Source organism: Carettochelys insculpta, chromosome 2 (genome assembly GCF_033958435.1).
Source record: "Carettochelys insculpta isolate YL-2023 chromosome 2, ASM3395843v1, whole genome shotgun sequence".
NCBI lineage: Eukaryota > Metazoa > Chordata > Testudines > Carettochelyidae > Carettochelys > Carettochelys insculpta.
This window is the reverse complement of record NC_134138.1, coordinates 160098009-160112075: the sequence shown is the minus strand read 5'-3', so window position 1 is coordinate 160112075 and position 14067 is coordinate 160098009. Positions and strand designations below refer to the sequence as shown.

General features: G+C 41.8%; 1 protein-coding gene across 4 annotated transcripts in view; it reads right to left on the bottom strand.

The window, feature by feature from the left end:
• Nucleotides 1–14067, bottom strand: part of CTNNAL1 (catenin alpha like 1) — a 130219-nt gene that overhangs the window by 69994 nt on the left and 46158 nt on the right. For all 4 annotated transcript variants that reach the window (XM_074987908.1, XM_074987907.1, XM_074987910.1 and 1 more), the window contains 2 exons: nucleotides 13287–13474; nucleotides 6667–6786 (listed from right to left, as the gene is read on the bottom strand). In XM_074987908.1, coding sequence (XP_074844009.1) covers nucleotides 6667–6786; nucleotides 13287–13474 — 308 coding nt within the window. The remainder of the gene's footprint in view (nucleotides 1–6666; nucleotides 6787–13286; nucleotides 13475–14067) is intronic.

Here is a 14067-nt window from a genome sequence, read left to right as displayed (position 1 = left end):
CTTCAATCTATAAAATGTCTATGTTAATACTGTCCAGCACATAAGGAGTTTAGTGCCACCATGATGAAGTCTAACCATTAGGATTTACCGGCCCCAGGACACATTTTCCACTACATAGCTTGAACACTGCTCTACAGCACCAGTACTAAATGGGCCTGTCTACAAGGCTAACTCACATACTGGACTCCAGGTTCATCACAGGACATACAAGACTGCATCCCAGATGCTTTCAGGCCTGGCTAAGGCCTAGACACAGTCTTCCCAAACAAATCACTGTGTCTCCTGAGGTACTACACTATCTCAGGCTGTGAAAACATCTCAACGAACGGGAATCCCATTTTCACGTCTGCTGCCTCTGAAAATTCTCACAAAAACACCTGGCTCATGGTGCAGGGTGGGGGGACAAGCAAGGTGCCAGAACACAGGGTAAATGGCCCTCACAAGAGATCATTCCACGTCAGTGTCCTGGAAGTAGAAGTAGTGTGCTATGCATGTCATCACTTCCTTAATGACACAGGAGGACCTCCTCCCAGCATAATGCTGGACAATAGGACAGCTATGTACTACCTGAACCAGCAAAGGGGAGCAAGATCCCAATCCTTATTTGCAGAAGCATCAAGACTGTGAAACTGGTGTTGCTGACATCACTTAGGAAGCTCTGAGGTTTACCTACTTGGCCTTTAGAAAAGCAACTGCAGACTCCATGAGGAGGAGCTCCCATCATGGCCACAAGTGGGAGCTTAACAGTTCCTACTTCCACAGAATCAGTCACACCTGGGACTTCCTGAATGCAAACCTCTTTGCAAACTCAACCAATGTGAAACGTTGCCTTTCCTGGTCCAAGAAAGGATAGAGCCACAGCTCCTTGGGAGACACCTTGCTGGTACCTTGGTCCTGCATCCCACTTTATGTCTACACACCTCAGGACCTCAATCAAACTGAAGCAAGAAAGGGCAATGGCTATCCTGACTGCATTTGAGGCTCAAATAAATGTAGAGCTCAAATCTGATTCACCGCTGTGTGGTGACACCTCTCTGCCTTCTCTCTTTTGGGGTGGGGGTAATGGGAAGGGGACTATCCTGTCACAGAGTTCCAGGATCCATAACCATTCCAAGGTCTCATCTCTGAATGTGAAAGTAGGGCTCACAGTGGTCTTGGGGCACTGTTAGCCGGTGGCCGAGTAATATGCGGTGAGGTATTCCCCTGGGTCCTAAACAACCCAGTTTTTTACTGCTAGAGCAGGGAGCTCCTAGCACTCTCACCTATGGCCAGGCTGTGGTAACCAAACGGTTAAAGTCCCTTTTATTGTGCCGGCTGTGTTGCAGTGACAGAGACTAACAGCAGTCAGGCTTAGATCTTAACTAGTTACAAGTTTATTTAAGCTACAGTTATAAGTGTGCGGTTACAAAAGGCTATTGTCTACTTCTTATATGCGCTAGCAAAGTACAGGTGTTAACAGGTTACGTTACAATCCAATACAAAGATATCTGTTACCATCTAACACAATGATATCTTGATACAACGACATCTAGTTACAGAGCTCTAATTCTTTAACTGTGCACACCAAAAAAAGGAGACCTTGCATGGGTATATCTTACCCTCCTTGCGTCTCTCGATACGAGCCTAGCCAAGCCGGATCCGTCACTCAATTCCACGGAAAGACGAATACGAGGTTGGGCATCCCCAGTTGCGGACCTCGGGAGGCAATCACCTGACCCGACCAGCAGGTAGTTGGTGGAAATGCACTCAGAGTTAGAGTTCTGCTGGGCCCACCTTTATACCCCCTTAGGTTACGTATTCTCTTTCTTATCTATGGTGCCAGATTGTACTGGTCTGTCTTTTGTGACGCCAGTTTTTACAAGGGTAATTCTTACTTAATTTGCACTTGTAAGACAGGAGATAAGCAATTTGGGAGTACAGGACATTCTTTTGCAGGGGCAGAGATTTCCTCTTCTGGGATGGTGTGTGTGTGCATCAAATCCATCAATGCCAGCTAGGGTGATTTCCTGAGGTCCCCCCCCTTGTTGACAGTTTGGCCTGTTAGCCTTTTATCTGTACTTTCTGTTTCTCAGGGTCACGATGAGCTAGCACATCTGGGCCTCAATGAGAGACATCAAAGACTGTGCTGTCAGCAGCTGTTTCCGTGCCCTGTGTGCTTGTGAGGCACCTCAGTGGCGGGGGGGGGGGGGGGAAGACAGCGAGCAAGCTGGCTTGCAAGGGGGAGACTTTGTCTGGCTACAGGCATGGATTCTAAGTACTCGGCTAACATAACCATAAGACTCATCTGCAAAAGTGGATCCATTTTCATTCCATGTGCTGCACTACTCTTTGCAAACCACAAAGCTCCACTCTCAGTGATCCTATATTACCTGTTGGAGCTAAAAGGCACCAGCTCTGTTAATGGCATCAACTAGATTACACCTGGCTGTCACGACAGCCTTCAACTCACTTAACCCAAGGGTTTTCATCTTTGCCCATCTAATCATGGAAACATGCCTTATGGGTTTATACAGTTTATTTCCTTGTATCCAGAACTCTGCACCCCATGGGACCTCAAACTGGTCTTCACCACTTTGAAGAAAACCCCATTTGAGCCAATGGCTACCTGCTCACGCTCCTACCTCTCCTTCAAAACTTCATTTTTGATCTCCATCTACTTGGCCAAAAGAATGGGTAATCTAAGAGTATTCCAGCAGACCTACTATACGCCATCTTCTGCTGTGACCAGGGCATGCTGTGCCTCCATCCTCAATTCCTTTTTGAAGTCTGGGTGAAATTTCCTGTCACCCAAGAGATACATTTACCAGTATTTTATCCTAAGCCCCACACCTAAAGGGAGGAAGCTAATCTCCACAAATTCAATTTCAGACGTGTCACCATCTACCTTAACACACCTAAGATCTTTAAGGCTTCTCTGGACTTTGTATATTCTTTGCCAAGATGATGAATAAATGGCCAATTTGCACTCAAACTGACATTACCAGGATACAGTCTGGCTCAAACAATAGCTATGTCCCCTCAGTGCTCTAACCCACACATGCCTTTTACTCTGTTTTGCTGTGGGACCTACCACTTGCACACACACAGCTTCTAGCACTCAAGTTATTCCCAGTTATACCGTGTGAGTGCTATTGCCAGACACTAATGAATTACACTACAGAGCAACACCAGCAAATTCTCAGTCTCAGACTTTCTCCCAGCAATGTGCATCTTGTATTGCCCAGCCCCCACAAGCTCATAGTCTGTCATTTTGTTAATAGAGAACAGTATGTACAAATCCTATTATACCAAATTAAGTTTTCCCAAGTACTTCAATCCAGACACACTGTCTTAGGTAAAACAAAATAAAAACAACAAAAAAGTCCCTACATTCACCCTCTTTATAGGACTATGATGAATTCTGCTCAAAGTAAGCACAATGGCTTTCATATGGTATCGTAACTGCCTATGAAGCTTCCGGGATACAAGGTCATTGGAGTAACAGCTCACTTCACTATGGCTCAGTCCTCTTTGGCAGCCTTTTTTTAAGATGCTGCCACAGCAGAAATCTGCAGGCTGCAAACTGGTCCTCAGTTCACACGCTTGCCAAACACTACACGATCGTCCCTGAGTTCAGAGGGGGCCACACTCTTTGGTGATGCAGTCCTCTGAACTGCCTTGAATTTGCCTCCTGAGCACCCGCCTCCACACCGATATACTGCACGGAACACTCCTCTGCTGAGGTGCTTGCAGGCACATACATTCCAAGGAGAGGTTACTTACCTGTACAGTAAGTGCCTCAAATTGTTCTGTCTCTGTGGGTACTCAACCTTCCTGCTCTCCTTCCCATCTGCTGTGAAAGAATTGGATAGGCCATGGGGTCAAGACTCCTCACATGAGTTCACCTTGGACCATGAGGTCCCCACTACTCACCAATGCAGAGGTGAGCACGTGGGGATGCTGCTATTTACAACCTCCAGTGGAACGAGCACAAGCCCACACACCTCCTGTGGTGGAATAACACAAGGACAAAACACCCTGAACTCAAGTTACTGTACAGGTAAGTAACCTCTCTTCCTTTTTTCCAGCTGTTCAGTTGCACTCAAGAAGAGAAGGAAGTTTTAGGAATACTGTGGGACAGCAACAAAGATTCTCCCTTTCAGAGCTCAGAAGCCTGAGTCTGTATCAAACATACTCAGGGATTTTTTTTTTTTTTTTTAAAAACATAGCTGTTAACCAGCTTAGCTCTACTGAAAAATGTATCCACAAAGAACATATGAAAATCAATATCTTTGTAATTCTGACTCTCTGATGTTATCCCGCAGGATTCTCCCTTTTTGTCTCAGCCCCCAAATGTTAAAACAAGCAGAGCTATCAATTCTGCAAAGATTTTTGTGAGGATAAAAGAGCCACCATCACCTCTCTGTAAGAGCCATCATTCTCAGCTTATGGCCAGGTACCACCACAAAGCTTCATCACCCTGGGAAAATTTCTAGATAATTCCTGATTTAACAGGAAATGAAGACTACTCTGATATACTAAGCACTGAATCAGATGGAAACCTAGAAATAAGAGAGAGATAAGCAGGCTGCAAAAGAAACCATTCACTAACCAGGTAACAAAATTGGCTGGCAGGCTTCTAAATTTGCTAGAGTCAAGCTCAGTAGTCACTATCACAACTCTTCAAAGTTTAACTGCTCTGTATATAAATTTTTTCCTGTTTCACAGCATGGAACTGAGATAAAGGTGTCAAATTCCTAAAAATATTGCTATATTTAGGGATTTTAATTTCACTCTGTTCTCAGTTTTCAGGGTTCATTTATATATGCAAATTCTAAACTTGCATTTTTCTAGTTATCAATATTTAGTAAACATTATGCATATACTGCCCTGTCAATATGCAAAATATGAAAGCAATGTCTAAAAAAATAAGGAAGTTAAAAATTAGAAACACTTAAAGGCAGAAAACAATTCTTAAGAGAGAAATGTTGTGATGCTTACCCAAAAGCTACTTCTACTGTGTACTCACTTTGCTTGTATGTTCCACCAGGACTCTATCACTCATATAAAAGTTAAAAAAGCAGTAAAGTAGCACTTTCTGCTTTCTTGTTTTGATAGTATATAGACTAGCATGGCTTTCTCTCAGTTTCTAATCATCATATAAAAGTTACATAAACAGCTTTGTCCTGTCTTTAAGTAGCAGATGAGAAAGAGTACACCTTTAAAAAAATCTGTATTGCTTTTCAATTGGCAACCACTCTCCTTCACACAGTGTGTGTGTTAAATCCATTGCTAATGTCAAACTATTGATGAGGGACCCAACTTTTTAACTGCATCCGTACCCACAGACTTCTGACTTAAGCAGGCCTCCCTGTGGACCATAAGGGATTGCCAAAGTGGATCCCTTTGCAAGATCTAGCCGTAAAAATATTTACTACTATGTTTAGTATTCTACAATAATCTTCACAAATCAAATAATGTTCAATAGTCCAAACACTATATACTTTTCTGAAAAGAAGAAATGTAAATACTATGAAACTAGTTTTCACTAGGCTTCCCAAAAAAAGATTTCATACTTAATCATAATCAGCCTTGATCATGGTAGTACTTAAGCAAGTGTTGAGGTTCAGTGAAAAGAAGAGGAAAACAAGTGCTTTATGACAATATTGTATTTTATCAGCCAGAAGTTATGGGCTTGGTGCAAGGATTACTGAGTGAAATTAATTGGTCTGAGTTAGGCAGATGGTCACATAAATCGTCATAAATGGTCCCTTCTGGTCTTGAAATTATTAAACAAATACAGAACACAATGTCAATCCCCTAGAACATGTTAACAGAAGCCATGCCTTGTTTCTCCTAGATAGCCTCATTTCATCCGAAGAACAATGAACAAACCTGAAATTTTGCACACACGCCTAGTGTGACTGATCATAATGAAAACACCAAGAGTGTTGCTTCCCCTTGCTAAAACTACCAGGTTACAGCATACTGAAGCTCAAGATGATCACTTCAGGAAACTGGCCTGGCTTCCTTATGTTCCTCCAAAATAGTTACCAATGGATTAGCATAGAACCAAACATCAGTAATCAGGCAACACTAAGAGACTTGAAACGTTGCAATAACTTCAGCAAGAAATATACGCAAACAGATCACAGTTTTGGTTTGATCTGGGCCATATTTAGCTCTTGTGTGTCACTGACTGGGGAAATACCTTTCACTACACAAGGTCACTACCACTGACATTTAGAAGAAAAGAAAAAGCTTTAGTTCCCACATTGGAGTTTCCTGTATTTGTAGCATGATGGAGGCTGGGTTTTATTGTTTTTTTTTGTTTTTTTTTTTTTGAGAAAACTGTGCCTTGGGGTGGGTGAGATCGTGCTCATCTGTGTTACACACAAGGCATTAAGTAACAAGAACATGGAGTTAAGCACTAGTTTTGGCAGTATTCACATGATAAAATACTGGCAAATGCCCCATACTTTTGAGAGTGATTCATTAAGACTGGTCTGTCTCAGTGAGAAGTGGGACAAGGAAACATCTGCAGGATAATGATACAAGTATTCATTGTTTTTTGTAGCCACACCACCAGAGTCATTCTTCTTTAAAAAAGAACCCAAATCCTACTGTTGAATAAAGCTGTAAGTCACTTACTTGCAGTAAACTTTGAAGCTTTTCATCAGTACTTACATTTTGTCGGTCTCCAGTTAAATGGGCAAACTCCACCATTTCATTTCCAAACTGACTGAATATTTGAACAAACTCTTGAAAACTATTCACTTTCTCTAGCTGTTCCATTGTTGCAAGAACCTGTAATATTTTGAAGAAAAATTAATTAGGATGGCTATTTGTAACCTGTAAAACTGAAGCAGTAAGATTAAAAAAGAGGAATTTTGCTAAAAGCATAAAAGTTTTTGCAGAAACTTCTGAAGCAGATTTTCATACATTTACACATTAAACTACATTTCATCTATTAATGAAGAATAATTTATTTTCTTAAATTTCCCATTTGAAAAAGCTTTGCAAAAAACTCCTGCTTATTCAGTAAACAGAGACGCAGAAAATTTGACTAATAAAATGCTATTACTTGAGAGATGGAATACTTGGATTACATAGGTAAGTTGTGTAATCAAAGACCATTATTTATGGTGCTGTAAAGGAAACGAGATGGTAAAAAGCTTTTGTCTTGTAGCTGAAAACATGTTTTAATCACTCTGTTTCATTCAAAATATGAGGTCCATTTGTTCTGAAAGCCACCAAGAATAAACACTTAATACTATCACTCTTCTCAGAACAAAACCATTTACTTTTTCTACCAATATCTAAAAAAGTAAGTTTTAGAAGACCCCCGTTTACCTACTACAAACAGAATTTTCAAAGTCCAAGAGCCTATTTCAGCCCCACAGCTGTCAGCTTCTGTCCTATGGGAGCTCTGGAGTTTATGGCTATGGACTTGAGCCCCACAGCTTCTGGCTTTATTGCAGTGGGGAGGGGAGGAATGTGTGGCCATGCTGGGGTTCAGTCCAGCAATTCCAAGCTTTACGCTCATGGAGAACAGTGGGGCTTGGAGCTCCACGCATGGGGCCCGTTGAGAACTGCTGAACTACACTTCAGGGCATAATTTTACAGAATCACAAAAAACATAGGGCTGGAAGGGACCTTGAAAAATAGAAGTCCAGACCCCTGAGCTGTGGCAAGACCACGAAACCCCAAGCCACGGGTCCCCAAGCTTTTTATGTCACCCGTCCCTTCTGAAACCTGACAAAACTGCCCACCTCAGAGAAGAGTGGTCACGGCTAGGGACATCAGCAGAACAGGGCTGAGTGACATCCCGCCACACTGCCGCCCCCCCCCGAATGTTCCTCTGTGCCATTGAGGGAGGAGTGGGGCACAACCTACAGTTGGGGGAATCACTGCGACCCTGAAGAGTAGTTGTCCAACCCAGTCTTAAAAACCTCCAATGACCAGGGATTCCATAAGGACTTAGAAGCCTATTCCAGAGCTTAAGTACTCTCCTACGTAGCCAGTTCTTCCCAATATCAATTCTATATTTTACTTATTGCAGATTAAGCCCTACCTCCTCCTCCTACATTGAGTGGACATGGAGAACAACTGACTACAGTCCTACTTATAATTGTCCTTAGCATATTTAAAGGCTTATCAGTTCCCTCTTCAGGCTTCTTTTCTTAAGATTACACATGTCTAGAGGTTTTGTTTTTTTAACCTTTCCTTACAGGTCACAGTTTCTGAACATCGTTTATCATTTTTGCTGCTCTCCCTTGGACTCTCTCCAATTCATATCTTTCCTTATGTGTGGTGCCCAGGACTTGACAGAGTACTCTAGCTGAAGCCTCCTAAGCGTGGAGTTAAGCAGCACGCTACCTCCCACATCGCACATACAAGCGTCCTGTTAAAACAGCCCAGAGTGACATTAGCCTTTTTTGGCAACTGCATCACACTGATAACTCACTGTCATGATTCACTGTAAGTCCAAGGCTTTTCCCAGCTGGACCAGTTATTCCCTATTTTGTAGTTGTGGATATGAAGTAGTTTGTTCTTGTCTTTATTGATTTTTTAATCTTGTTGAATTCAGTCCATTTCTCCAAATTGCCAAGCTCATTTTTGAACTTCAGTCCTGTCCCCCCAAAAAGAGCTTACCCCTTTCCCATGTTAGCATCATCCACCAATTCTACAAATACTCCAATTCCGTTAATGAAAATATTGACCAGTACCTGACTCAATGGGATTCCACTAGCTATGGCCCACCAGTTAGAAAGCAAACAATTTGAAAGAGGTTTTATCATCTTAACTAGTTGTCTGTCTACTTTATAGCAGTTTAACAGACTATATTTCCCTAGTTTGCTTATGAGAATGTCATTTGGAATTGTATGAAAAGCTTTACTGAAAATTAATATCTATCCAGTGCACTGCTTCCCTCCTAGGCCAATGACTTTGTTAAAGAAAGCAATCAGGTTGGTGTGGCACGATTTGTTCTTGAAAAACACATGTTAAATAGCCCTTATAATCCTACATCCTCTATTAAACAAACAGTTTGGAAGCATCTAATGTGTCCAAATATCTGTCTGATGTTTTTCATCAGACCCTACCACTTTGAATATACCTAATTTAGCTAAATGTTCTTTGAATAGCCGTCCTCTCTCTGTTTTGGGTTGTGTTCTTCCCCTTTGATGTTGTTAATAATTGTGCTGCATATCTGGTCAATTTTTAGAGAAGACTGGAGCAAAATAGACATTAAACACCTCATCCATCTAGATATCATCAACTTTCAGCTTTCCTTCCCCATCAATGTGAAGACCTACACTTTTATTCATCTTTCTCTTACTCCACGCATATTGAATGTATCCAAACTCCCTCACTTGTACTCCCAGAGCTCTGCAATCATTTTTGATCTGCTCAGGGTGATGCCTCACAATATCACTAGTGCCTACATGGATGAGTAGAACAGGGTAGGAGCCAGAGGGCTGGATGCTCTTTGATAATCCCCCTAAACATACCAGATATAGAGCCGTGGCAGGCAGCATACCCGCTGGGATGTCAACTTCCTACATACTACAATCAGCTTCAACAATGGAACCTTAAGGACAGCCATATACAATAACAGGGATGTTAACATAGTAGCCAGTCAAACGATAACGCTTAACTGGTTAACTGTTTTAGTTTAGGTCCTGCCACCTGGCTCCGCTGTGGCAATGGGGTCCTCTCCTGTAGCTGCTGTGAGGTCCAGCTGCCAGCCCTGCCATGGCGTTCTGCTGCCCAGCCTGCTGGCCCCTCTACAGCCATTCCTGCCCAGAACCCCCATCAGAGTTCACTGGCAACGGACAGTTAACCACTTAGTATTCCTATACAAAAAATACCTAACAGCCACCATTACCTCCACCAATCCAGCAATGCCCCACCCATGCACACCAAGAAATCTTATGTTTATAGCCAGGCACTCACACCACAGAACTTTGCTCTGAAGAGAGGCCTGAGATACACACTTAAACCCACTTTCACCAAACAAAGATGCTGGGTGAAGGAAGTAGACTACATGGTGGAATAGGCTAACCAAATACCACAGAAGAGCCAGCCTCGTTATGGCAGGGAACTAGAGAAACATTGACCCCACACCTCTAGCTGTGACATATCACCCCACACTAAACATATGCAGGGTATTATTAGGGCTCTTCATTTTCAGTTTTTATTTACTTGTTCCTGGAATTTTATCCGTGCTTATTAACATAGCAAAACAGATGTGAAAAATCAGTCCAAAAAAGCTACAGTAGAAGCTTGATTATCTTGCAACCCTGGGAAACTGGGGTTACCGGATAATCAAATTTTCTGAGTAGTCAAGCAGGGCCACTGGCCAGGCAACAAGTCCCTCTCTGCCAGCCCTGGGCAGCTGGTTCCAGAAGTGCAGCTGCTACTGTGGCAGCTGTCCTGGCAGAGCTGCCAGCCCCCTGGCAGCGAGCAACTACCCCCACAGCAGCCAGGCGGCCAGTGGCAGAGCGCATGCCGATTAGTTGAAAGTGTCAGTTATCCAAATGCCGAATAACACGGCTTTTGCTGTATTACTTTTTTTAGGTAAATACTGGAGTTTATTTTGGTGGAAAGAAAGATGAGGGAAGTATTCAGTAGATTAATGTTGTGAATTCTGTTCATCAATGCGATTTCTTGCAGAACTAAAACAGAACTCACAACACAGCGCCATCTCTGAATGTAAGACGACGTCTCTCTAGTGCCCCCCACAAAATACCCCTCATTTGAATAAAGTTTGTTGTTATAGATGCAAACCTACAAGCTCTATAAAGACTTACATTTAATAATTGGGACACACCATTTGCAGCACATACACTCAACTTCATCCTTCTCTCCTGCTTTTATTTTTTTAAAAGCTTTTGAATACTCCCTTGCATTCTGAAGGATGGTCTGACACATATTTTCATTTTCATTCCATTTTAGCATTTCAGATCTTTAAACCATGATCTGCTAACAAAGTATCAGCAACCTTCAACATGTGGCCCATCCGGGTAATCTGCTCGCAGGCCGTAAGACATTTTGTTTATTTCGACCATCTGCAGGCACAATCCCTCTCCGCTCCCAGTGGCTACATTTCACTGTTCCTGGCCAAGGGGAGCTGTCGGAAGCAGCCTGGGGCACACAGTGTTAACAGCTGGGTATCTGATGGGCAACAGATTTATCAGTGTGTTCAGAAGTACATGCACTTCAGAGTTCGCATGAATGCCTGTTTGTTTCTTGTGTAAATCTTCTAGACTAATATGTAGCCTTGCTTCAAAAGGCAGCTTTGCGTGTGTGCACACACACAAACTAACATATTAACACAATACTTACATCACTTGCAACGTAATAAAACAAGTTATGTTTATATATTTGACTGATAAGTGTGAAAAAGTAGGATGCAAAGCAGAAAGAAATGAATAATACTTTTGTAAAACCCTGGGTGCTTTTTTTTTTTTCAATTGTAAAAAATCCATTTAGACTGAAATCTAAGGGGTTTAGGTATCAAACTTTAAAATCCATATTTGATAGTGCCCACAACCTGCAATTTTTTTCCCTGAACATCCTTCTTCTGACCTCCAAAACAACCTCTGAACCCTGTGATGCTCAAAAGAAGCATCTAGGGCATCTACTAGGGCATCACAAGAAGTGTCTGACTCTGGTACAGACAAGGATGCAAAACCAGCATCTGGAGTCGTATCTTCACTGCTACAGGACCAACACCGCTCCCAAAAAAACCCCTCAAGAGTTAGGGGCCCTGCACATGCCTGCCACAGCATCTGGTGCACCTCTTCCAGTGCACAAAAAGCACCAAAAAGAACAACTATGTGATGAAGCCACACAATCACTACACACTCAAACCAGAGAACAGCAATTCAAGACAAGCGCACCCAGTACTTTGTTTTTCACATTTGATCACTCCATAAATGACCTCTGTCCCTGTCCTCAAAGGAAAGTGTCTCAACACCTTCAGAAGACAAACCTGGGAGCTTAACTGCCCACTTTATTTGGAGTGATATTCAATAATACACGTGAATCCCTTACGCTTAACTATTTGTCCCACCTTGTATTCAATTGCAACTCTGGTTACGTTTCCTCACCCATGAGAAAGAGCTCTGTGAAAGCCAAAAGCTTTCACTGGACCAATTTCTGTGGCTCCAATAAAAAAAAATATTACCTCTTCTACCTTGTGTGTCTCAAAATATTTATTTTAATCTAAAAAGCAGATATGAACTCTCTTATTAGCATTCCTCTCCATTCATCCACCCATGCTCAGCTTAGGAGCCTCCTGAGCTCTTCATACTTCTGACATGTTGAAGATGTGTTCTTTGCCTTGCTGCTGACAGGTAGTGCAAACAGGTTTTAAAATGTCCTACTGGATCTAACAAAGGAAATTTTCACTGGTTATTCCACCAGGAGCTATCTTGTGCACGCAACAGGAAATATAAAAGCCATTTTTTTTCCAGGGCCAAAGCAGATGAACTCTAAAGCTACGTCTAGTCTGCAGGCTCCTGCCATGAGACCGGAGGTCTCCTGACAGAAGTCTGCTGCATCCAAACACGCCTACTTTTGTGAGACCACTCTCAGGAAAGCGCAAGTGTTCTGCTGACATCCCTTGTATACTTCATGCCACAAAACTGAAGGGATGTCTCTGCAGAGGGGCTTTTCCCAACATTTGGCCTCGTGTGGCCAAGCCAAATGTTCAGAAACCCTCCCCTGAAAGAGCTGTTGGCAGGAGATGTGCAAATTGCACTCTGCAATTTGCAGAGAACGGTTGGCAAAAGATATGCAGTTTAGACACAGGCTAATACACCACCTCATTTTTCTCTTCATAACACAGCACCTCAAGATGACAGCGGTCTTTTGACAATGCTCAAAGTTACCAAAATTACTTCAGACACTTACCCACCAACAACATTTTACACACTGGATAGATAAATGTTGCCACAAGGCATAAATTTTAACTATTTTGTTTTACATCCCCCCCGATTCCCAAGAAGTGCCACATATATAGTCATATTGACAGACAAGAGAATGTAAAGTGGAATATGTAAGACAAGTTATTTGCAAATGTGCTTAAAGTCTCTCAATTCAGTATTTCCTGAAATAAAGAAACTAAGATTTTTTATACAAGTTTCAGATTCTTCTCTTAAACAAATACAGTTAAAACTTACAGAAAAAAACACAGTGCTTTAATACTAAGTGCAATGCAAAGTATTATTTCATTTTGTATCAAACACTCTTGTATCTCCAGCAAAGATAGTTAGAAATAACAAAAAGACACTCAATACCTTGTTTCTGGAAGCTATAATTTGCTTAATAACTATTCTGTCTGCCAGCACCAGCACTTTTGTCACTGAAGAGAGCAGCAATCTTGCTGCTTTTACTACTCCTGTTTTGTCTGTAAAAATTGTTATCCGGCCATCAGATTCTGGATGATCCAAGTTAGCTACATCTGTAAGTTGTGCAATTGTTTCACCTAAAAAAGAAAAACAAATAATTTTTGTGGTTGTGAAACAGGAAAATGCTAGGAACAAAAAAAAATCCTAACTTACAAGGGATAAGCAGTACATGCTGCTGGCTCCCTTTCATCTCATTTCCTACTACTAATTACAGACAACTCTGTCTCCTCATTTCTGCTTCCAGATGCTTGATATTTACTCCTTCTCTCCCACAAAAATTACCAACAATTAGTTTTCCCCTCAAGAACTTTTAGATTTAACTTTCTTCTGGAAAAATGAGAGCCAAAATTGCTCTCACATGTTTTTAAACGGCAAAAATTCAATTCATGCAAGCACTGGGACAGAACAGAAAAACCCCCATTTATTCCTGACTGCAATTCCCACAAGCTGGTTTGTAGATTTCATTTTACTGAAATTCTCAACTGTAAGAATAAGCAGCCTCCCCCCACCCCCAACTGAATTTTTAAATAGCCAATAAAATAATTTTGTATCTGTTGGGCTCCTGGGGAAAGACTGCAATAACATTGCTTTGTACAGATTTTAGGAAAACAATAAAAATCCAAAGAAAAAGACAGAAGAAGAAAGAAAAAGAATGACAAAAAAGGTGTTA